At 36.2% G+C, this 22998-nt stretch overlaps 2 protein-coding genes and 2 pseudogenes across 3 annotated transcripts; 1 reads left to right on the forward strand and 3 right to left on the reverse strand.

Annotated features, from left to right (window-relative positions):
• The first annotated feature begins 5504 nt into the window (after positions 1-5504).
• Positions 5505-7718, forward strand: LOC120200890 (pantothenate kinase 2-like). Its single transcript, XM_039201623.1, has 6 exons — positions 5505-5639; positions 6309-6465; positions 6671-6754; positions 7078-7272; positions 7422-7493; positions 7594-7718. The coding sequence occupies exons 2-6, from the start codon at positions 6424-6426 to the stop codon at positions 7603-7605; spliced, it is 405 nt and encodes a 134-aa protein (XP_039057554.1). The 5' UTR covers positions 5505-5639; positions 6309-6423; the 3' UTR covers positions 7606-7718.
• Positions 7719-8032: 314 nt separating this feature from the next.
• LOC120200889 lies at positions 8033-8669 on the reverse strand (annotated as a pseudogene).
• Positions 8670-10296: 1627 nt separating this feature from the next.
• Positions 10297-14335, reverse strand: LOC120200887 (peroxisomal membrane protein PEX14-like). 2 transcript variants are annotated; one of them, XM_039201620.1, is made up of 12 exons: positions 14050-14335; positions 13531-13772; positions 13409-13448; positions 13123-13313; positions 12745-12934; positions 12541-12630; positions 11831-11901; positions 11671-11713; positions 11516-11574; positions 11341-11385; positions 11186-11254; positions 10297-10957 (listed from the first exon to the last, which is right to left on the reverse strand). In XM_039201620.1, exons 1-12 carry the CDS (start codon positions 14111-14113, stop codon positions 10451-10453), a joined length of 1611 nt encoding a protein of 536 aa, XP_039057551.1. In that variant the 5' UTR covers positions 14114-14335; the 3' UTR covers positions 10297-10450. The 2 variants fall into 2 exon arrangements, with proteins under 2 accessions (XP_039057551.1, XP_039057552.1); XM_039201621.1 differs by having other exon boundaries at positions 13531-13769; positions 14050-14333.
• A 923-nt stretch (positions 14336-15258) lies between these two features.
• On the reverse strand, positions 15259-17140 carry LOC120200869 (annotated as a pseudogene).
• Between the last annotated feature and the right edge of the window lie 5858 nt (positions 17141-22998).

Below are 22998 nucleotides of genomic sequence, written 5' to 3' on the forward strand. Positions count from 1 at the left end.
GGCTTATGGATCTCCCTTGAGAAGAGCTAAAGTCTGCCCCCAAACACAAGGTAGGTCTATGAAGTATTTGTTGTGGAATTCGGGTTAATTTTCACCAATAATAACAAATTCACCTTGAAAATTATTATCTAGGTGACTAGTATGAAAACGATTGTACTAAAAATCACCCCCAAGGTAGATTCCCATGAAAGAGTGGATAGGTCACAATGGTCCCTCTTAAAACACTCTCCTTAGACAGAACTACCAAGACAAGTAATTTTAAAAGGACAATAATTAACAACAACTATACCCGACAATAGCTATTAAATAGACATAAAGAGAACACCAAAATTTAACGAGGTTAGGCCAAAATTTTACCTACGTCCTTGAACACTACTAAAATAATATTTCACTAATAGAGGAAATATTACTAAGAGAGAGAAAGAGTACAAGTAACCTTTAATATAGAAGAATGATTATATTTGTGGGATACTTAACTAAGGAGGAGGAGAGCTCTATTTATAACAAAATAATTTCCCCTCCTCCTTATACACAACCAATGTGGGATTTTGCCAAAAAAACCAACAAATCTCCACCTTGGCAAATTCCACACACATCTCTCAAAAATCCAATCTTTAGTAGTGTCTGCAAATTCATCTTTCAATTTGTAACAATATTGACCAAGTCTAAACAATGTTTAAACATGACCGCAGTTACCACTTTTGTCAACATATCAGCAGGATTCTCAGTGGTCCGAATCTTCTGGATTATGACTCCACATTCTTCTAGAATCTCTCGTACAAAGTGATATCGAACATTGATGTGCTTCGTCCTTGCATGGTAAACCTGGTTCTTTGCTAAATGAGTAGCACTCTGACTGTCACAGTGCACTTTGATGTGCTTCTGTTCCATTCCCAATTCACCAAGCAACCCTTAAAGCTAAATTGCCTCCTTCACAGCCTCTGTAACTGCCATATACTCTGCCTCTGTAGCAGACAAAGCCACTATTGACTGTAAGGTGGACTTCCAACTGACTGGTGCCTTTACAAATGTAAACACATAACCGGTAGTTGATCGACGCTTGTCCAAATCACCTACATAGTCTGAATCACAATACCCAACTACACATAAACCATCTTGTTTGTCCTGCTGAAAGACCAAACCAACATCTACGGTGTCCAGAATATACCACAGAATCCATTTCACAACTTGTCAATGCTCCTTTCCAGGATCATGCATATACCTGCTCACAACCCCAACTACCTGTGAAATATCAGGTCTCGTACACACCATTGCATACATCAAGCTACCAACAGCACTTGCATACGGAACCTTTGACATGTATTCTCGTTCTGCATCATCCTTAGGTGACATGGATGCACCGAGCTTGAAATGAGGAGCAAGAGGTGTACTAACTGGTTTTGACTTCTCATTTATGCCAAAACGTTTTAGTACCTTCCTCAGATATTTTTTTAAACAAACAAAGCCTCCCCAATTTCTTATCTCTTGATATCTCCATGCCTAGAATCTTCTTCGCTTCACCAAGATCCTTCATTTCAAAATCCATGTTCAATTGAGTCTTTAGTTTCGCAATTTCTGTCTGACTCCTGGAAGCTATCAGCATATCATCGGCATAAAGAAGAAGATATATATATGATCCGTCTTATAGCTTGCGTAAATACACACAATGATCATATTTGCTTCTTGTGTACTTCTGCCCTATCATAAACTTGTCAAATCGCTTGTACCATTGCCTTGGAGATTGCTTCAATCCGTATAGCGATTTTTCTAATTTGCACACCATCTCTTCTTTTTCAGCAACTTTGAATCTATCTAGCTGAGTCATGTAGATTTCCTCATCCAAGTCTCCATGTAAAAATACAGTTTTTACATCCATCTGAACTAGTTCCAAATCCAACTGCGCTACCAAATCCAACTGCGTCTAATTGTTCTCTTTCCCTTTCTAAGTGCAATTGATTCATGTCGTTGTGGAGGTTCTTGGGTCTGAACCTCTTCTTCATCTGACTCTTCTTCTACCATAGGAGAGTCAATATCAGTTTCTTTACTGGCTGGGATAATTTTGCTTCCTTCAAACTCCACCTATTTGGGAGTTCCATCTGTCTGCTACAATTTTTCTGAAGTCACCTTTCTCAACATGGTAGATTCATCAAAGGTAACATCCCTGCTAAAGATTATTTTCTTTGTTTCTGGACACCAAATACGATAGCCTTTCACACCAGAGGTGATCCCTATAAAGATCACCTTCTTTACTCTTGGATCCAGCTTTGACTCCTTAACATGGTAGTATGCAGTAGAACAAAACACATGTAAGGTATCATAATTTGAGGCAGGTTCTCCAAACCATTTCTCTAATTATGTTTTACCACCAATAGCAGTCGATGGTAAGCGGTTGACAAGGTGACAAACATAGACCAAAGCCTCAGCCCAAAATTCTTTGCCTAACCCAGCATTAGACAACATACACCGAACCTTCTCCACTAATGTCCAGTTCATACGCTCTGCCACCCCATTTTGTTGTGGTGTATTTCTGACAGTGAAGTGCTTGACTATACCTTCTTCTTCACAGACTTTCAGAAATGGATCATTTTTGTACTCTCCACCATTGTCTGTACGGAGACCTTTGATTTTTCTGTCTGTTTTAGTCTCCACCATCTTTTTCCATTTAAGGAAAAATCCTAGCACCTCATCCTTTGTCTTCATTGTATACACCCAAACTCTCTGGGTAAAATCATCAACAAATGTGACATAATAGTGTTTTCCTCCCAATGAAGTTATCTTGGAAGGCCCCCATACATCTGAATGAACATAATCCAAAATACCTTTGGTATCATGGATTGTTGTTCTAAATTTCACCCTCGTCTTCTTCCCTTTGATGCAATGCTCACAAAAAGTTAATTTGCAAGCCCGAGCACCCTCCAATAATCCTTGATCTATCAGCAATTTCAAGGATTTTTCACTAACATGCCCCAAGCGCATATGCCATAACCTGGTTGCTTCTGATTTCTGTTCATCAGTAGAAGCTGCCACTGCTGATGTCCCAACAATTGTATTACCCAAAAAGTAATACACATTGTTTCTTTTCTGGATTCCCTTCATTATCACCAGTGCACCTGAGATAATCCTCATAATCCCATCTTTTGCCCTCATTTCTAAACCTTTAAACTCTAAGGTTCCCACAGAGATGAGATTTCTCATTAAATCTGGTACATAATGGACACCTGTTAAGGTTCTGATTGATCCATCCTGATTCCTCAAATGAATTGAACCAATCCCAAGTGTGTCAAGAGGGGAATTATTTGTTGTGTAGACAATTCCACCTTTTAGTTCTTTAAAATCAAAGAATCATTCTCTATTGGGGGTCATATGGTGGCTACAAGCTGAATCTAATAGCCATGAACTGAACAACTGGTTGATGGCGTAGCAGCGAATGCAAAATCTGAATGCATCATCATACTCGACCATATTTGATTCTGAGACAGCCTTTCCCCTTTCAGGTTTGCCTTTATTCTTTAGCCTGGGACATTCTTTTTTCCAGTGCCCTTTTTCTCGACAAAAGGTATATTCATCTTTGCTTAATATGGACTTTGACTTCGATCTCTCCCTCATTCCTTTATTCTGACTCTTCGAACGACCTCTAACAACAAGAGCTTCTGCTTTGACACTTATATTTTCTTGTTTGTCTTTCTTTCTCAATTCATAACTATACAAGGTAGTAGTTACTTCACTGAAAGACACATCAACCTTCCCATGAAGTAGAGTAGTTTCAAGATACTCAAAATCATCAGGAAGTGATCCCATCAACATCAGAGCTAGATCTTCGTCTTCAAAAGCCACGTCAATATTCATCAGATCAGTCACTAGCTGATTAAAGCTAGTAATGTGATCATTTATAGTGGTACCTGGTACATAGTTGAAGCGGAACAATCTCTTTTTCATGTAGAGCCTGTTCTGACTATTTTTCTTCAAAAATTTCTCCTCTAGTGCCTTCCACAATTTACTTGCAGAGTTTCCTTAGAATATGCATACTTCTGCTCTCTAGAAAGACATGATCAAATAGTACCACATGTCAATCTATTGATCCTCTTCCATTCTTTCTCCTCAACATCATCTGATTTCTCTCTTTCAATAGCAATATCTAGACCCTGCTGAAATAGGACATCTAGAACCTCACTTTTCCACATGCCGAAATGACCAGTGCCATAAAAAACCTCCACTGCAAATCTAACATTTGTCACAGCATTTCTTGCCAAAATTAAAGATGAAGAAGCTGTTGACGACGATGTAGATGTTTTTGAGTCGTCTATTATTTCTGCTACAAATTCTATTTAATAGCTGTCAATGCGGAATGTCAATTAGCCCAAGAAATTTTTTTCTGATGTGGAAGATCAGCCTAAGCCGCAACCACAGAGCATACTAAAATAAACCAAGAGCTCTGATACCAATTGTTGTAGAATTCGGGTTAATTTCCACCAATAATAACAAATTCACCTTGAAAACTATTATCTATGTGACTAGTATGAAACCGATTGTACTAAAAATCACCCCAATGTAGATTCCCAGGAAAGAGTGAAGGGGTCACAATGGTCCCTCTTAAAACCCACTCTCCTTAGACAGAACTACCAAGACAAGTAATTTTAATAGGACAATAATTAACAACTATACCCAACAATAGCTATTAAATAGACATAAAGATAACATCAAAATTAACGAGGTTAGGCCAAAATTTTGCCTACGTCCTCGAACACTACTAAAATAATATTTCACTAATAGAAGAAATATTACAAAGAGAGAGAAAGAGTACAAATAGCCTTTAATATAGAAGAATGCTTATATTTGTGGGATACTTAACTAAGAGGAGGAGGGCTCTATTTATAACAAAAAAATTTCCCTCCTCCTTATACACAACCAATGTGGGACTTTGCCAAAAATACCAACAGTATTAAGTATGTGATTTTCCTTTTCTATCTTCACTGTTAATTTCCAAGCAATTTTCAAGAGTACATGTAAAGGGCCAAATTTTGAAGATTTGTTCAAATACTTGCCTGGAGAAGTGGCCATACATTACATACTGTTTCATGACACATTTTTTTCAAGTCTATGCATGCAGATGTGTATATGTGAATGTTTCTTGGGACCTCATTCATTTATCAATGTTTTCCCAATGATGACAGGGAAAATGAGGCATCTCTGTCTGTTTTACCTTATCTACTACTGGAACTTAACCTGATTGATGAGGTATAGTAATCTAGAATTTAATATTTTCCTCTTTTAAAGAGACTTGGGGTAACCAAAACTACTATGCAGATGCAGTAAATTAACACTACCTCAATTTTATTCATTCTTACCTGGGAAATGTTTTAGGTACAAGATATGTGACCATTTAATGAAAATTCCAACTGAGATATTCTGTTTGGGTCACATAATGAACACTACCAGTTCTCTTGCCCTGACTTTACAACTATTTTACTGATTTTTGAATTTCTCCTCATGTTGCAGGAGACAAGGTTGCTTACCTTCAAGGTGTTCTAGCTGCAAACATATTCGACTGGGGATCATGTGCTTGTGTTGATCTTTATCATAAAGTAACAATTATTGAAATTTATAGAATGAGTTGCAACAAGATGCAAAGACCATGGCGCGTAAGTGGAGCAAAAAAATCATCACTATTGAATCTTAATTCACATTATATCACTCCTTATTAGATGTGATTAGTGTTTGAGATTGACTCCTTTTTATTGCTAAATTCTTCCTTGTACAAACATATCACTACTGAATTAGGTTGTTTATTTTCTGTGCAGAGGTTAACTTATTGGAATTAACACCAAAAGGATGTATTCTGCACCTTTTTTTATTTTCTGGCCATGGCTGGAGACATGGCTTGACGTTGGCCATGACTCGGGTCTGACGTTGCAGTTTCTCGAAAGTTCAAGTCAGTGCGAAGAATATTCTGGAAACAACTTAGCACAATCTGTGGAGGCTTTTTAGGGGATTTGGATTTAAATTTTCAAAAAGGAATTATCTTTTAATTTGTTTTAATTTCTTTGTTATCTTTAGGGTTTGGAAGCCTATAAATACCCTACTTGAGGTATGGTTTAGATCATCTTCTTCTTTAGCTTTGTTTTTGTTACTTTGCTTTCATTTTAGTAAAAGTTTTTTTTTGTTTCGTTTTCTTTTACTTTGTGCTTTTTAATTATTTTTTAAAACATGCTAAGTATGATCAATCATATCATGCTTGGCTAATTTCTTATAAACCGAGAGCTAGTAAGAAATTCAAGTATGAAAGAAAAATCTAATTTTATGTAAGACAGGTAGATGATTTTGACCTCTTTAAGGAACGAATGTTAGGATCTGAAGGGAAGAAACCTATGCCTTAAGAGAGCTTTACTCTTTGTTGATAACTCAGGTGTTGACATTGTCTTGGGCATGCTTCCACTAGCAAGAGAACTCCTTCAACGCGGAACAGAAGTAAGTTCGTCTCTTGCTTTGCTGGTGAATGATCTCCGACTGAATTATTACTTACACAATAAGATTGTCTCAAGTAGTGTTGTGAGAGCAATATAATCAGGCTTTTCTGATGATGATGCTCCTTCGCGGAATGCTGTAACTTGGAAACTGAAATGGAAATTACAATTTAAATGAAGAATTAACTTATAATGTGATGTTTCTGCAGGCTGTTTTGGTTTCAAATTCTCTTCCTGCACTGAATGATGTAACTGCCATGGAACTTCCTGATATTGTTGCTGAGGCTGCAAAGGTTTGCCTTTGTTGATCTTTTTCTTCATTTCCGCATCATTGTTTATTTCATCCCTTTGTAGTTGTATGTTTTGTTGAACATCTCATAAAAATTCTCTATTGAATTTGGAAAAAGGAGGGACTCGGTTTCCCAGGTAAAAGTTGTGTTATAGATGAACTAGTGTACAACATGTATTTAACTGGTAATAAAAGACATTTATAGCAGAGATGGGATTAACGGGATAAAAGAATAATGCTGGCATAATTTCTGGTTTTATTTCAGTTTTTGTTGTACTTTGTACTGTCATGCTTCAAACACAATAATCTGATTCTGCTAGTACACAGCATTGTGACATTCTTCGCCGAGCTGCCGAAGCAGGAGGGCTCCTAGCGGATGCAATGACCAACACATTAGATGGTTCGAAAGGAAATTCTTCTTCAGTTCCTTTGATGGTTGTTGAGAATGGTTGTGGGAGCCAATGCATAGATTTAAGGCAGGTCAGCTCTGAGCTAGCTGCAGCAGCAAAAAATGCCGACTTGGTAGGTTATTCGTTTTCTGATGCACCTCAACTCTGTGAAACATTCATCTTGATAAAACCTTTTCACCACCTTACCTTTTCGTTCTTCTGTTTTGAGAATTAAGAAATGCTGAAAGAAATAAGAGAGATCACGCATTTTGCTCCATGCAGGTTATCTTAGAAGGGATGGGTAGAGCTCTTCATACCAATTTCAATGCTCGGTTTAAATGTGAAGCCCTCAAGGCATGGTTGTCTGATCTTGAATCTCTCTCGAATTATCAAATATACGGCATAAATAGGTTCGCTTGGCTATTAATTTTAACTCAAATACCTTTGTTTGCAGCTTGCATGGTGAAGAATCAGAGGTTGGCAGAAAAACTGATTAAAGGAAAAATGTACGATTGTGTTTGCCGATGTGAACCTGCACCTGCCAGTTTATCTTCAATGCTAACAACTTAAGAGCTGTTGCAAGAAAAATAAAAACACCAGCATGAAATCCCATGGCATTAGTCTATAAATATTCATTGTCAGTTTTTAAGTTTATGATCTCGTTGAATAGAGAATTGCAAACAGCATTTGTAGATGTAATGCACATTCTTTCAGTTAGTATGAATCTTTTCATGCAACAGCTTACTCAAAAATTATTCATTATGTAGATTGCACTGAACATGGTTTCCCAGGTGTTGCAACAGTTTCATCTTTTATTGATGCTTGAAAAATGAAGGACAACACGTTAAATTCAAAAACAATAACTTGAATATTGAAAGACCATGAAGCAAACTTCTTTCTTCCTCATATTTTGTAAAAGAAAAGAAAAGAAAAGAGCTCATTCCATGACAGCAACTCCTCCAGCTGCCTTAATCTTCTCCATTATATCATTTGCTTCCTCCATGGTGACCCCCTGTTTGAGTACGATGGGTGCCTTCTCAACAAGATCCTTGGCCTCTTTCAAACCCAAATTAGTGAAAGCCCTCGCTTCCTTAATAACCTTGATTTTTGCAGCAGCATCAAACTTCTCCAACTTCACATCAAATGCCTTAGTGAAACCCTAATGGTTTGCATTTTTGGGTGCCTTAGCCTCTCGGTGAGAGTAGGACCAATTTGTCTTCGATCTTCTGTTGGTAAGGCTGCTATTCGCTCTGCCAGTTCAACAATCTTATCCGAGGGTGGAGGTCTTGGGCCATATGGATCATAAAGTTGTGGATATTTGTACTTTTTAGGCTTAGCATTGGGATCTCTTGGAACAAAATCATGCTGAAACGTCCGAGCCTGCAAAGGCCCCATTATTTCACGAATGGAGTGGGGGGCACAAATTGCTTTTGTAAGTCCAACCAACTTCATTGTTTTGCACCAGCAAACACAATGGTTTACAGGAAAATATGGATAGAAAGAATTTTTCTGCTTCAACCAATTAAGTAAGGTGTCTCTCACTTTAGCTACTTTAAGTGCTACCCGACAAGAGCTCACCTGAAGGGAAAGGAAAGGTTTATCACTATTTTGCAGAGGAAGGCACTTCTCACAGCTAACATAAATGCAGCTGATATCTTGCTATCCACACAAAAGACGTTTTCTATTGAAAAAAGAAACTGATCATGAACGATCACCGAGTTCATGTGCACCGAAATCACAACCATATATTTAACTGATGCAATTACTAATTACAGCTATCCTGGAGCTTCATCAATCACCGAGGGAATAAAAAAGTCAAGCTACTCGCAAAAAAATTACTTGGACTGAAGTCCCTAGACCCACAATATACTTCAATAAATCCTCAATCAAGTTGAGCTCAATAGCTAGAAATCACTTGGCTTGTTTGTAGAGGAGGACTTGACTAATACTTCAAATAACCAAAATATCATATCAAAATGCAAGTTAAGCCAGCAGTCTGTTGGTAGATTGCTTAAGTCAGCTCTGATGTCCTAAGACAAAACCCCGACAATCTCAAATATCAAAAGAAAGTTGAGCCAACAATCATGTGATTTGTTACTAGAGTGTTTGACTCGTAGTTATAATAGCGAAGTATCAAACTCTACCATCTCCAATGTCAAGAATTCTTTTACATTGAATGAGAATGTATCAAAATCAAGATAATTATAGAAATGGAGATGCTTTAAATCCTTCATATTGATGGTAAATTATAAGAAATAAAGTTTATATGTATGCATATTTATATAATTATTGGTATCCGATTTATTGATCAAATAATTTAAATAAGGAACTGCAAAAGCAAGAGTGACCCTCTCAACCAATTTATTCTATTTGCAAACATAAATATTCAAATATCTAATCTTGTTTAAAGTATATGTCTCGTCTCACTAAACCAACTGATTATTGATAACATATAAAAGAATATATTAATATTAAAACATGATTGTAAAATATATAAGTGTAATATTTTAAAAATACATCACATCCTTAACCATCATTGTATGTACCATTTATATCTCGCAGCAGACATTAGGACTAGAATTTAATACTAGGGAGATGCATCGATCAAAGCCTATTTTAGCGACAAAATGATTGTCTGTAGAAGAGTGGGCTTCCAGAAACCCAATCGAAATATTTGTTCAGGAAGTGGGCAACTCAACCATCTCTTTGCAATTCATTTTGGGGAGTTTCCATGGGCTTATCTTTTGTTTCTTTTCAAAACCATTGATTCTTTGTATCATGTATTCGAGGAATGAATTTGTGATCAATTGGTATCTTACCATTCAAGGTTGTTAATATGGTGTGTGAGTTATAGCAAACATAAAACAGCTCATATCCTTCTAGGTATCCATAACAATGGATTACTTTGATTCAGTCCCAAGGCAAAACCCACCAAGCTATTATGAGCAGGATGAAGCGCCTCTTTTATTACCCAAACTAGTGGTGTGAGTTGGTAGAGGCAAACAAGAGTCGGCTCCTAGTTTATTTAAGAGGTATTAGTTAGTTACAGCAAGCCAACTCTCCTCTAGTACAATCCATCTATTTTCATCTCCAATTATTTGAAACGATGAGAAAAGAACCCTTAAAGTTGAAGAATGTTAATAAGACCAGATGATACTTGCACATAACGGAACTGGAAATGCATTTATAATTATTGGGGTATATAAAGAACTAGTCATACTGAGAAAGGTCGACATACATAGTTTAGATGCTGACACAAATAACTTGGGCTAACTTTTAGATCACACTTACACCGGAAAGTGAATCCAGCTTCAGTTCTCACCATAGCTGTTTTCCTGTTCTTGTTTAACAGCGGAGCTCCCTGTCGAAAAGCCTCCATTCATCTCCACTGCACCAGCTGACTCTGACATCTTTGTAATCCTCTGTAACTCATCAGTTACCTCTGAGGGATGAGCTGCCGATTGATCATCAGCTGATTGTTCTTGCGTAGCTGTTTCTTTGGGAGCTGATTTTGGCCGCCAAATGGCTTCACCTGCTTCCAGCATTGCCACAGGTGGTGGTTGGGGAGGAACCCATGTACGTTGGACGAGTGGTGGTGGTTGTTCATTGGTTCTCACACCAAAAGGTCCAGTAGCCTTAACTTCATCTTCATTTTCAATCTCTGTGATTCTGACATTTTTCCGTTGCCACCAAGGTGTGGAGCTCTCATCATCCAGCAGATAGTTTAACCCATTGTCTCGCCCATTCTGATTCAAGCCTTCAGCACTTGTCTGAGACTGGAGTACCTGGTGGCGGGAGCCATTTTGGGCCTCCCAGGGCTACTCATTTAGAGAAGGGGACGGGGAAATACTAGTCAGATCAAACATAGAATCAGTAACCAATTTGGAAAATATATTTATGTCCCCCAAAACTTGTCGAACATGATACTTAGAATATCCCACTTCTCAAAGATAATTAACCACATTGAAGTGGAATCCTAGTAGTCTATATGAAACAAATGCAAGATAAAATAATCCTCAAGATAAAGGAGAAACTCTAGAACTGACCTTAGTTCTTGGTGCTATGCGAGGATTTGACAGTTGCTGGTTAGGGTTGGGAGGCATGTCATTAACTTCCTGCATATCAACCAGGAATAACAAAGTTAACATTGATGCATGCAATAAACAAACAAATATCAGCTTTGAGATGGTAACTGGATTACTCGGATATTTGAAGGTTTCTCCCCTCTTTGGATCATTTCCATAATCTGCAACATAATTACAATATCAATTACAAAAATGTCTTCAAAACCTATCCAGAAATATGGCATTTGTTTTGCAACTGTTAAATATCGTAACTCAGAGGAGCATTTATCTAATGATGAAGCAAATTACTACCTCCATGTAAGACTTTGGGTGAGGCGGTTCCGCGGATGCAGGTGGTGTGGAGGATCTCCCTGCTTTAAAAAAAATAGTTATATAGGATATTGGAATTCAAATTCTTAGAACAGGCTAGACATCCAAGTCCAGAAAATTAATCAGAGGAAAATTACCTGGCTGCACATTGACATCCACCTTGCCGTTTGCATAGGATTGCTGTAAAGACATTCTTATTTAGTAATAGCTCATCTCGTAGAACTAAAACTAGGATCAGAGAATTTCTTTTTCCATTACAGATATGAAATGTTCGGAATTAACCTAGTTTCGGCATACCTTTGTACTTGAGGACGATACTCTATGATCATCATGATCAGAAAATGCCCTGCCAGAGCTATTAGCTTGTCCTGATAGTAAAAAAACAACAAAATTAGCAATGATGTTCAACTCACCAGCCGCAATTGAGTTGTCTTCTGAAGAAACTTTTCATTTTAGTAATTTTAGAAGATTCTCTTGGGAAACAATAAGCAACTGGTACCAATGAAACTAAATGACATTGGATGTCATCCAATGCCAACTGAAGTCGTTTAATAATCATCATAATGTTTTCTCTTAGCACCATTAATACAAGAAGATAGCTTGCTGAATGATTGAGCTAGGTTCCTTGCTGGGGCAATATCCTATAGCAAACAAATATAATCTAGCAATTTAATATCAATCAATTTATAGCAAGGAGTGTCTTCTTCTTCCAAAGCTGTAACTTCCTAAGAGACCTTTGCTATTGTTTTGGGTTCCTTGCATCTCTATAAAGTGCACCCAATATTAACTAGGGTCATAGAAGAAGCAAGGTATCAATATCTACAGGTAAATTAATATCCAACACCATGTTTATAAACTAAGGTCAAAGTAGAACCTGAATAAAACATTACTTCCTTTAATATGCAACAATGCAGATATAAGCATGGCCACAACAGGAAAAGGTCAAGAATCAAATTCCATGAATATTTCACGAGACTCGTCTACACCAAAAACTGATATCAAAGTACCTTCCAATTTTCTTATTGAATTACTCATTGACTTCATCTCTTGCATTTGCACATCCATCAGATTCATAAATTCCTCGAATCGCCTCCTCTCTGGCAGGTATCAAACTAGGTTCAGTAAATCAAGAAGATACTTATGCAAGAACAAAAAACCAATCAAACATAATGAAACCAGTCAGCAGAAAATGAAAAACGCCTTTACAACACCTTCGTTTTTGGAGTTCAACATTTCCTGGCTCGCTTTTGCAACATCAGAAGCTGCAGCCGCTGCTGCTTTTGCTGCAGCTGCAGCCTCCTCTACCAGACTTGGTTTTGCATCAATTTTCTTGGCATAGTCATTTTCTTCTTCCAGCACGACTTTACGTACCCACAACTTCAACTTTGGGATAATAACTTTCTAAAACAAAACAAAAGTAACATGAATGTGAGAAAAGTCTAGTTTATGAGGTTGCACTTGAAGCCGAATAAAAGCAGTTTGAAGAGATGGAAAGAATTCAGCATTAACATATGGCACATCTTACCAAATACTAATTGATAGAAGATGTATTTTGTTCTGGGTAATGAAACAGTAAATGATATCCATACCTTGATTAATAAAGCTGTGCCACAACCTGAAGCTGCCAATAATCCTACAGCAGAAACAGCATGGTTCCAATGAAACTGCCTCCGTGCAACTGTTACCGAAGATGCAATACCAGCAGGAGCAACTGCCACGGGCTGGGGTGTTTGAATTGGGGCCTGAGTTTGAACATTAGACGAAGACTTCTCTTGCCCATCTGATTCCATTATGATACAGCAACAAAATATCATCAGTGACCCAATGATAAGAAAACAAAGGCTTGACTCCCACTTCACTAATACAATATATTACCTTGATTCAAACTAGCCGGCTGTGAACTAGGAGTAGGGTCCTGTCACCAATGAATGAGTGCTTCATAGACAGTTATCAACAGAATCAAAATACCAAGACAATGAAGAAAACAATTATATTACCGGCACACGCCGAAAAGCTTCATCTATCTCCTCCTTTGTGAGGCCTTTCCTCTCAAGAAATGATCTTCTATAGATAACAGGAGAACCCCTAACTTTGGGGTGCGAAAGAAATTTGACAGCATTCGAAACCTGGTCCTCTCTCATTGGTTCGGAGTTCACAAACACAGATGCTGGAACACTATGTTTAGCAGCCTCTGCCCCAACATCTTGCTGAACCTGATTTGCTTCGTGTACAACCTCTGTTGAAATTGGTATCTTAAATTAGAATCACTTGTTTTTAAGTTAAAATAAATCAGAATTATTCAGCTCCCTTCACATATACCGCACTTTCCCTTTCAATATGTTCCCAGTTTTCACATATATCTAAAACCCAGAATTTTCTTTTTCTTATGACGCTGCATATAAGTGAGCAAATTCCTCTAAAAGATTTGGGTTTAATTCCATGTTAGTAGAAAGTCAACGCAACGAAGATTACAGACTATATAAAATAACTTAGAAAAATGAAAAAGGGGATAAAACCTGAGTCTGCTTGGGGCTTATCGTCATTGGAATTGGGAGGAGAAGGGGACTGAGTCGTAGCCATGGCGGCTCACTGAGTTAGAAAGACTAAAAAAAACCTGAACCAACAAAAAAGGAAAATAGGAAGAGGGTGAAGACTCGAAGTAAAGGCTTGTTGATGGGACTGCTGACAATTGATGATGAAAACTAAGGAATCAGAAAAGAGGATTTTTGCTGATTTCGATGCTGCTTATCAGGAATTTTGCTCATCCTTTATCCGTTCAATGGCTTTAATTACATCCAAGGTTTTTTGGGGCCACACAATGAAAACTTTATACCTTTCAAACCTAAACAACACCATGAGCCAACATTTTCACCTGTGTAATGGGCTTCGCTGAAAGTACATGTTAGTTGGTAGGAAAATAAAGAGATGACCTTTGCAATTAGATGAAAAAATCACAATGTACCAAAAAAAAAAAAAAGATGAAAAAATCACGCTCCCTTCACCATCATCAAGTGGCGTCGTGGCCAATATAAAAATCAGCACCATATCTATTTTTTTTTTCTTTTTCGAGTTTAGGATACATGTGATATTTTTGTATTTTAATTAAATTACAATGTAATATTTGTTTTAAAGATTTTAAATCATTTGATAATGAACACTCAAATACCTTTGTAGATTTTAATGATCGAACTCGAGACAGATACAATAATTATCCCTTTAACCAATAAAGTAAATTGATTCATGTATAAAATAATGATATTTTAAACCATTTTTGTATTTTTGTTTATGTCTTGATATTAATTGAAATACACTAATGTTTTCGGGCTGTTGGACTCATATTAGCGTGAGCTGGAAATGTTGGTGGTTTTATAATGGTGATCATATCTAATCAAATCTCATGAGCTGTTGATTTTTAGACGTTTTTGAACTAGTTGACCTTAGTTAATGAAATGATAATATTTGTGGGGATAAAAATGATTAATAATGGCAGCCTATGAAACGTCAAGCATCATCACTAATCTAATTATCATGCCAGATACAAAGTGGTGTTTCTATAGGAATAAGATTTGATGAATCTGCAAAATTGATACACATACAACACCAAAAAGAGTAAGAGAGGTGCAATTTAGAGAGAGAGAAAGAATCCATCTGCTCTTCCCGTTAACCAAAACTACAAGACAGCATTATCCTCATAGTCACAAAATACCTCAGATTCTAAGGTGATTTCAACCCGGTAATATTAAACGGTTGAATAGCACAAGGAAACTTTGTTCAGGCACCATGTAAAGGAAATCTAGATCACCTCCTTTCACATACGCTCCAATGCCCTGCATGCACGGGGATTGCAAAATCAACAAAATGATTTCACTTGCATTGCATCAAGTCCCATCTAATCCGAAATCCCGAATATTTTCTTACCTTGCCGTTAAGTTGGAGAAGTTCGCCCTCAACCCATCGTGGATTATGGAAACCAAATTCTGCTATTCTTCCCTGACCTTTGCAGCATGCAACCTGTGTTTTTAGTTTTCCCCCATCAATCACAATTCCAAATTAATGTCAACCAATAAAAGGCACATGCTTTCGTCTGTATGAGTGACACAGTACCATTAATGGTTTACTGAAAGAAGAAGAAAAACAGATTGATTGAATGATTAACAAGATTTCCTGGTCAGTTGCTTCCGCAGTCATGGGATGACTATCTATTTATTTCATATCATACAGCTTTAAAATTCCTATAAGTAAATTATTTGATCTTCCTGATTTCATACATTTTGTAAACAACTAAACGAGAGTTCCAACTTAATAGGATCTGCTTGTTTCCATAGTGAGAAAATCACTGGCAACTTGTACCGTAATACAATTTAGATAGTAACCGAAACTTACAAACTGAAAGAAAGAAAACGAGAGCAATTACCGCTCCTAACTCATCTGGATACAACCCACGGTTTGGGAGGCGGCTCTCTCTTCCAATTTTGGCACGAAAAGTAACCTAAGATCGTAAAAGCATATTGATTACCGCAGGCATGTGCCATCAACAACATTACAACATAAAATTAAAACTCTCATACTAGAAATAAGCTGGACAGCTATCAATAGATTTATCTAAGATATGAATAAAATGAACATTGAGATTTCCAGTAAGCTTCACAGCTTCAACATACTCAAAGAACTCAACATCTGAAGATTCATCATCTGCATCACTCCAGCAACCATATTTACACCTCAGTTGAACTATTTCAGTTCCATAAGGACCAAATGCACCGACATAGAGGCCTGCAGTTCAAACAGCTGGTATCTATCAATGATGCTTAGTATGCAGGGGAAGAAAAAAAGATACCATAAGAATAGCCACCCTCAAATGGGTCCAAATTTCCATTGTCACTGCTGATTCGGTTTAAATTTGTAAACTCGGATAATCTGCTCTGCCTCGGTGCCTGACTAACAGCAAGTTTGATTTCACGCACATCTCTAGAAACCTAAAATAATATTAACAGTTAGTCATATACTTATCAAACTTGGTTATCAAATATCTACCTATACAAAACATCCATTGTTTGAGAAAAATATAATATACCTCAAATCAGCATTTCCTCCTATTTCTAAAATGGCACAAAGTGGTAATAAAACGTCTACTCAGCACTTCAACAGCACTCAATAGGGAGCATGGCGACTACATATAAAAGGATGTGTGGCTTTTTATAAGTTGAAAGAGTCGTTAGAATCAAACATCTGGAAGTATTTCAGTTATGTTATGCTTATCCCACTAAAAAAGGCCTTTGATAACACCAATGAGAATAATGTTGGTATACTATTTAAATATTAATGTTAATTATCCGAATCCAGTGGTTTAGATTTAAAACTCACCTTAGAAGAAGCCTTATCTGAACCCCAAAATGCCTTGGCAACATCCGGGGGCATAAGCTCAGAAACACCTTGAGTTGCAATAGCTGCTATTTTCACATTGGATGCTTTGCTTTATCCAGTATCACTATCTAAGCTTCTCTTGGGAACATGTAGCAGAAAAGAATCTTTCTCCAACTCCTTTATATTAGCTGGAAGACGAATATATTCATCCTTTATATCAGTTGGAAAATGGTGCGAGGACATCTGCTCAGTCACATGTCAAATAAATTATTTGATATGTTCCTTAGAGAAATGAATGCCAAGACAATATGGGATACTCTCGATAAAAAGTATGGTTCGGACGATGCTGGCATCAAGAAGTACGTTGTCGGCGAATGGCTCAAATTCCAGATGACTGATGACAAGCCCGATAATGGATCAAGTCCATGACTATGAGAACCTAGTCGCTGACATCATCGCCGAACGGATGCAAATGTGCGAGGTGCTGCAAGCCAATGTTCTCATTGAGAAGCTGCCCAAGTCCTGGTCCGACTACCGCAGCTCTCTTAAGCATAAGAAGAGAGAAATTTTGCTTGAAGAGCTCGTGGGCCATATGAAGATTGAAGAAGCCAGCCGTTTAAAAGATAAGCTTACTAATTCTATGAGTAATTTATCTTTTAGAGCTAACTTGGTTGAGTCTAAATTTAAGAAGATCATGAAACGTGGGAATCAAGACAAGAAGAAGAAACCTCAGAAGGCTACCAACTTCAAGAAGTCAGGAAAGGCCAAACCTGAAGGAACCCGCCACAAAGCTTACCAATGCCAACACCGCTCAGACCGCCAGAATGACAACAAGCCACAGATGCACGTTGTAGAAGAAGATGATGAGATCATTGTTGCGGTGGTCTCAGAAGTCAATCTGGTGGAAAACAGTTCGGAATGGGTTGTTGACACTGGCGCTTCAAAGCATTTCTGCGCAAGGAAGGAGTTTTTCACCGAATTCGAGGATGGGAACGTAGGTGAACGTGTGTACATGGAGAACTCTAGCAGCTCTGAAGTGCTAGGCAAAGGCAAAGTTTTACTCAAGCTGACCTCTGGTAAAACTCTGTCTTTAAATAATGTTCTGTATATACCTGCCTTGCGTAGAAATTTGATAAGTGGTGGGCTTCTGAATAAGGCAGGCATTAAGTTAGTTTTTGAGGCAGATAAACTTGTACTTTCCCGAAATGGTGATTATGTTAGGAAAGGGTTTTTTAAGCAATGGTTTATTTGTCATAGAAACTCAATTTAATGAAAATAAAGCTACAACTTCTGCTTATATTGTTGAATCCATTGATATGTGGCATGCTAGATTAGGACATGTGAATATTCATGTTTTAAAGAAATTGATAAATATGAATGTTCTTCCTAAACTAGACACAACTAGCTTTAACAAATGTGAAATTTGTGTAGAAGCTAAGCATACTAGACCTCACTTTAAGATTGTTTCTAATAGAAAGACTGAGTTGTTAGAACTTATTCATATTGATCTAGCAGATTTTAGAAACACTGAAAGTAAAGGAGGAAAACACTACTACATAACTTTTGTAGATGATTATTCAAGATATGCAAAAGTTTATCTCCTAAGGACTAAAGATGAAGCTGAAAACTTCTTTCTTAGAAGTTGAAAATAAGTTAGATAGGAGAATCAAACGGGTTAGATCTGATAGAGGTGGTGAATATGGATCTAATTTCTTAAAAGATATTTGTGAAAAGAATGGCATAATTTGTAACACCCCCAACCCGTATCCGACCCGGATACGAGTCTGAAGTGTCACATTGACTTTTCAAACATTTATTCGTATAAAATAGTGAGTAATTTAAAAACTTTGATAACATTTAACTTATTCAAAACGTTTACAAAATATATCAGAGTTCATACAATTTATATCATTAGACTACATGCCAACTACACTCTATAACCAGTACATATATTTTCTGATCTGACATTTGGTAAGGAGAACTGACATGTCTTGCTCCGCATTCCTCTTTACTCTTCTTGAAACCTACGTGTGAAACAATCACACGCTAAGTCGAAGACTTAGTGAGGCATAACAACTTATAATGCACTTTATAACATATATCAATACATGCATGTTATGTTCTATCATGTTATACCAATTCCATCCATTCTTTGTATCATATAAAATCATATCAAATTAATTACAATAAATACATACATACACATAATTCATCATTAACAGTTTATCATGTAATCACATACTTTTATGGTTAACCTTTTCAATCAAACACTATACACACACAACATCATAACATTTCTATAACATTTATCATACCACTAACATATATTTGTTCATATCTCTGGATTAGCCCATGTACATATGTGAGAACTATCGATATGTGAGTCTATAGAGGTTGTGCACTAATGCTGTCACCACAGCTCGTATAATTGCACCGAAGTGCCGCGTAGAATTGCACCGTAGTGCCATATAATAATGTCCATAAGGACCACATAGAATTCCTTAAGAATCATATACATATGCTAGGGATCAAGTATGTGTCTTTCAAGACTTCACACATGTTCCACAGAATATATATATATCCCGAAGGACCGCGTAGAATTGCACCGTAGTGCCATATAATGATGTTCATAAGGATCACATATTATTCCTTAATAATCATATACATATACTAAGGACCAAGTATGTGCCTCAAAGACCTCATAAATGTTCCAAAGAATATACATATGTCCCGAAGGACCGCGTAGACCCTCGACTCTGGCATGCCAACTATACCCTAGCTCTCATGACACATAACATGGGCATTATCATTTATTTCATTTCAAATATTCACATAAACATGTAATTCACTTTCACATATCACGTATCACATAGCTTCTTTTCATATTATCACATAGTCACATAGTTCACTTACACGTAGATCATTTCCATATAATTCACATGTCACATATCTCATGTTCTTGTATAATTTCTATCATTTCTCACCTAATCACATTTATTCATGTAAACATACTTATCATATCTTGTTCACATAAGATCATATACTTCATATAATATAGAACACCTAGAACACTTTCACGTAGTTTATAGTCATAGGTCTTATCTCATAACATATACTTGTTTTCACATATATATTTCATATCATTTCTTATACCATCACATAATTCATTTAACATACATAACATATCATGTAACATTATAATAGAAATACCTATAAGTCATATCACTTAGAGCACATATACTTATAGTCACATTTCTTATAACTTAATCTTATACCTTCTCTTAGACATATATATATATATATATATTCACATGTTCAGGTAATCCACCATTTCATCACATAATTATGTATTCATATAACTTATTTCATTTCATATCTACCTATATATATATATATATATATTCTCAAGATTTATCCTAATATAAATCATATAGCACTCTTATAATTCATATTCATATTCATCTATGTCAGACTTATAAACACATCTCACTTCTATTATTTCTTTATGTATATAATCTAATCTGTTTACTTAATTCAATTTCATATAACTCTTATAATCTTCTCATATAGCTTCATAAATTTCTATCATACAACCCCTGTGTTATAGTTTTATTTAAACATATGAATCTTTCCCATCTAGCTTATCTTATATGTTGATATTATCATTTATGTTCAAATCTCCTAGTTAGTGTACTATTCTCACATCATCCTATAGATCAATATTATCTAGCTTATTTCACTTATCATATAATAATATAATTATATTTTACTATGATCACATAGTTTATATCTCATATAATTCATAACCTTTCTTATGTAATCACTTATACTTTCTCACCTAACACATAAAAGAACAGATCAATCCATATAATCAAGCATACATACATGCATATTCAATTCATGCCTTTAATCATGCATTCATGTAACACTTCAGGAAATAGACTCATCGCAAGTCTTATTCCCATCGCACATCATATACTATTGAATATGCACTCACCTGGGCCTCGTTGTTTGAATCAATCCTAATCCTTAGTTTGTTCCGGAACAAGCTTTCATTCTATATCTACATAATATACATTAATACTTATCAGTATACTGATTATATATTCGAAACTATCACTCCTTAGTCTCAAAGAAAAGCCAATTTCATCTTTTAATGAAGGTATGCATCGATGCACTACACCATGCATCGATGCATAAATCCTATTCGATGTTTGTATTTAATGGGGATGCATCGATGCACTCCTTAAGAATCGATGCATAAATCCTATTCGATGTTTTCTATTTAAATTCATGCATCGATGCACTGCATGTGCATCGATGCACCTTAAACAATTTCTGGTATTTATCATCGATGCATCGGTGCACAATGAATGTGCATCGATGCACATTCCCCAGAACTGACATTTTAGCACGTAAATCATCAACTCTTCCCTTAATTCTTCTATTCTAAGCCCCTATTTTGACATTAAACTCAATTACCATTACTTGAACCAACTTATATCCATGTAAATCATCTTTAACCTCAAAATCCTATCTTCTTTATGAGATTCAAGAATCATACCAAATTTTCTATATGTTTTAAATCCAATTCTATCACTCCAAATCTCTTAATTTAACCATTGACAAGTCAAATTTAACTTCCAATTTAAGAAATGAACTCTACTTCAAGATTTCACTTTTCTACTTCCTTTCTTTAATTCTTCATCTACTCCTCATCTTATAATTTTAAGATAATCTAAGCTTTCCTTAAGCTTAGTTATTATCTAAGGATCAATAAGCAACCTTAAATTCATCAAAAATTTGATCCACAAGAAAACTCACCTTTAGCTTGGCTCCCACGTATGAAGAAGAAGAAAGGAGAAGAGAACTCTGGATGTTTCTCATTTCCCACGTTTATATTACCTTTTAAAAGAAAGATAAAAATCTTTCTAATCAAATGACCATTTAACCCTTAGCTTCTTTTAATAATTACAAAATAACCTTCATCATATATATTCAATAATCATTAAACTATTTCATTCTTATACTTTAGTCACCAAATTCTGAAACTTTACAATTTGGTCACTAACCCGGTATTGAGGATGTTACATAATTCATGAAACTTCAGCCCCCTATTTTCCTCAACATAATGGTATAGCCGAAAGGAAAAATAGAACTTTAAAAGAGATGATGAATTCTTTACTAATAAGTTCAGGGTTATCTGATAACATGTGGGGGGAAGCCATTCTATCGTCAACTCATATCTTGAACTGAGTTCCTCATAAGAAATTAGATTCCACCCCATATGAATTGTGGAAAGGATACGCTCCTAATTTACAATACCTGAAAGTGTGGGGGTGTCTGGCTAAAGTGGGTTTGCCAGACTTTAAGAAGTCCACCATCGGACCTAAAACCGTTGATACGGTGTTTATAGGGTATGCTACGAATAGTGTTGCATACAGATTCATGCTTTTACAAGATTATTCTATTTGTAAGTCAAGAGATATTGTTTTCTTTGAAAATACCTTTCCTTTAAAGGAACCGAGATTAAATGTCGAAACACAAATAGAATATATTCCATCAACTTCTTCTAGTAATCCTGCTAGGTCTTCTGAACAAATTGATTTTGAGCATAGAAGAAGTAAAAGGCAAAAAGTTGAAACCCCTTTTGGACCAGACTTTATTACTTCCTTTATTTCTGAGATAAATGATTTAGACTCCATTTAAGATCCTATAGCTCAAATTTTTCTGTTAGATGAGGATCCTAAAACTTTTGAAGAAGCTATAAGATCTATCGATGCTAGTTTTTGGAAAAACACTGTTAATGATGAACTAGAATCGATAATGTCTAATCATACTTGGGAATTAGTTGACTTGCCTAAGGGATTCAAACCAATCTCCAATAAATGGGTCTTCTGGAAGAAACTAAGGCCAGATGGTTCGATTCAGCGGTACAAGGCAAGGTTAGTCGTCAAAGGGTTTACTCAAAGATTTGGTTTAGACTACTTTGATACATACTCTCCCGTTACAAAAATCTCAACGATTCATGCATTGTTTGCGCTAGCCTCTATTCAAAAGTTGCAGGTACATCAAATGGATGTTAAGACTGCTTTCTTGAA

This window comes from Hibiscus syriacus, unplaced genomic scaffold, assembly GCF_006381635.1.
Source record: "Hibiscus syriacus cultivar Baekdansim isolate YM2019G1 unplaced genomic scaffold, ASM638163v2 tig00006613_pilon, whole genome shotgun sequence".
In the NCBI taxonomy this organism is placed as follows: domain Eukaryota; kingdom Viridiplantae; phylum Streptophyta; class Magnoliopsida; order Malvales; family Malvaceae; genus Hibiscus; species Hibiscus syriacus.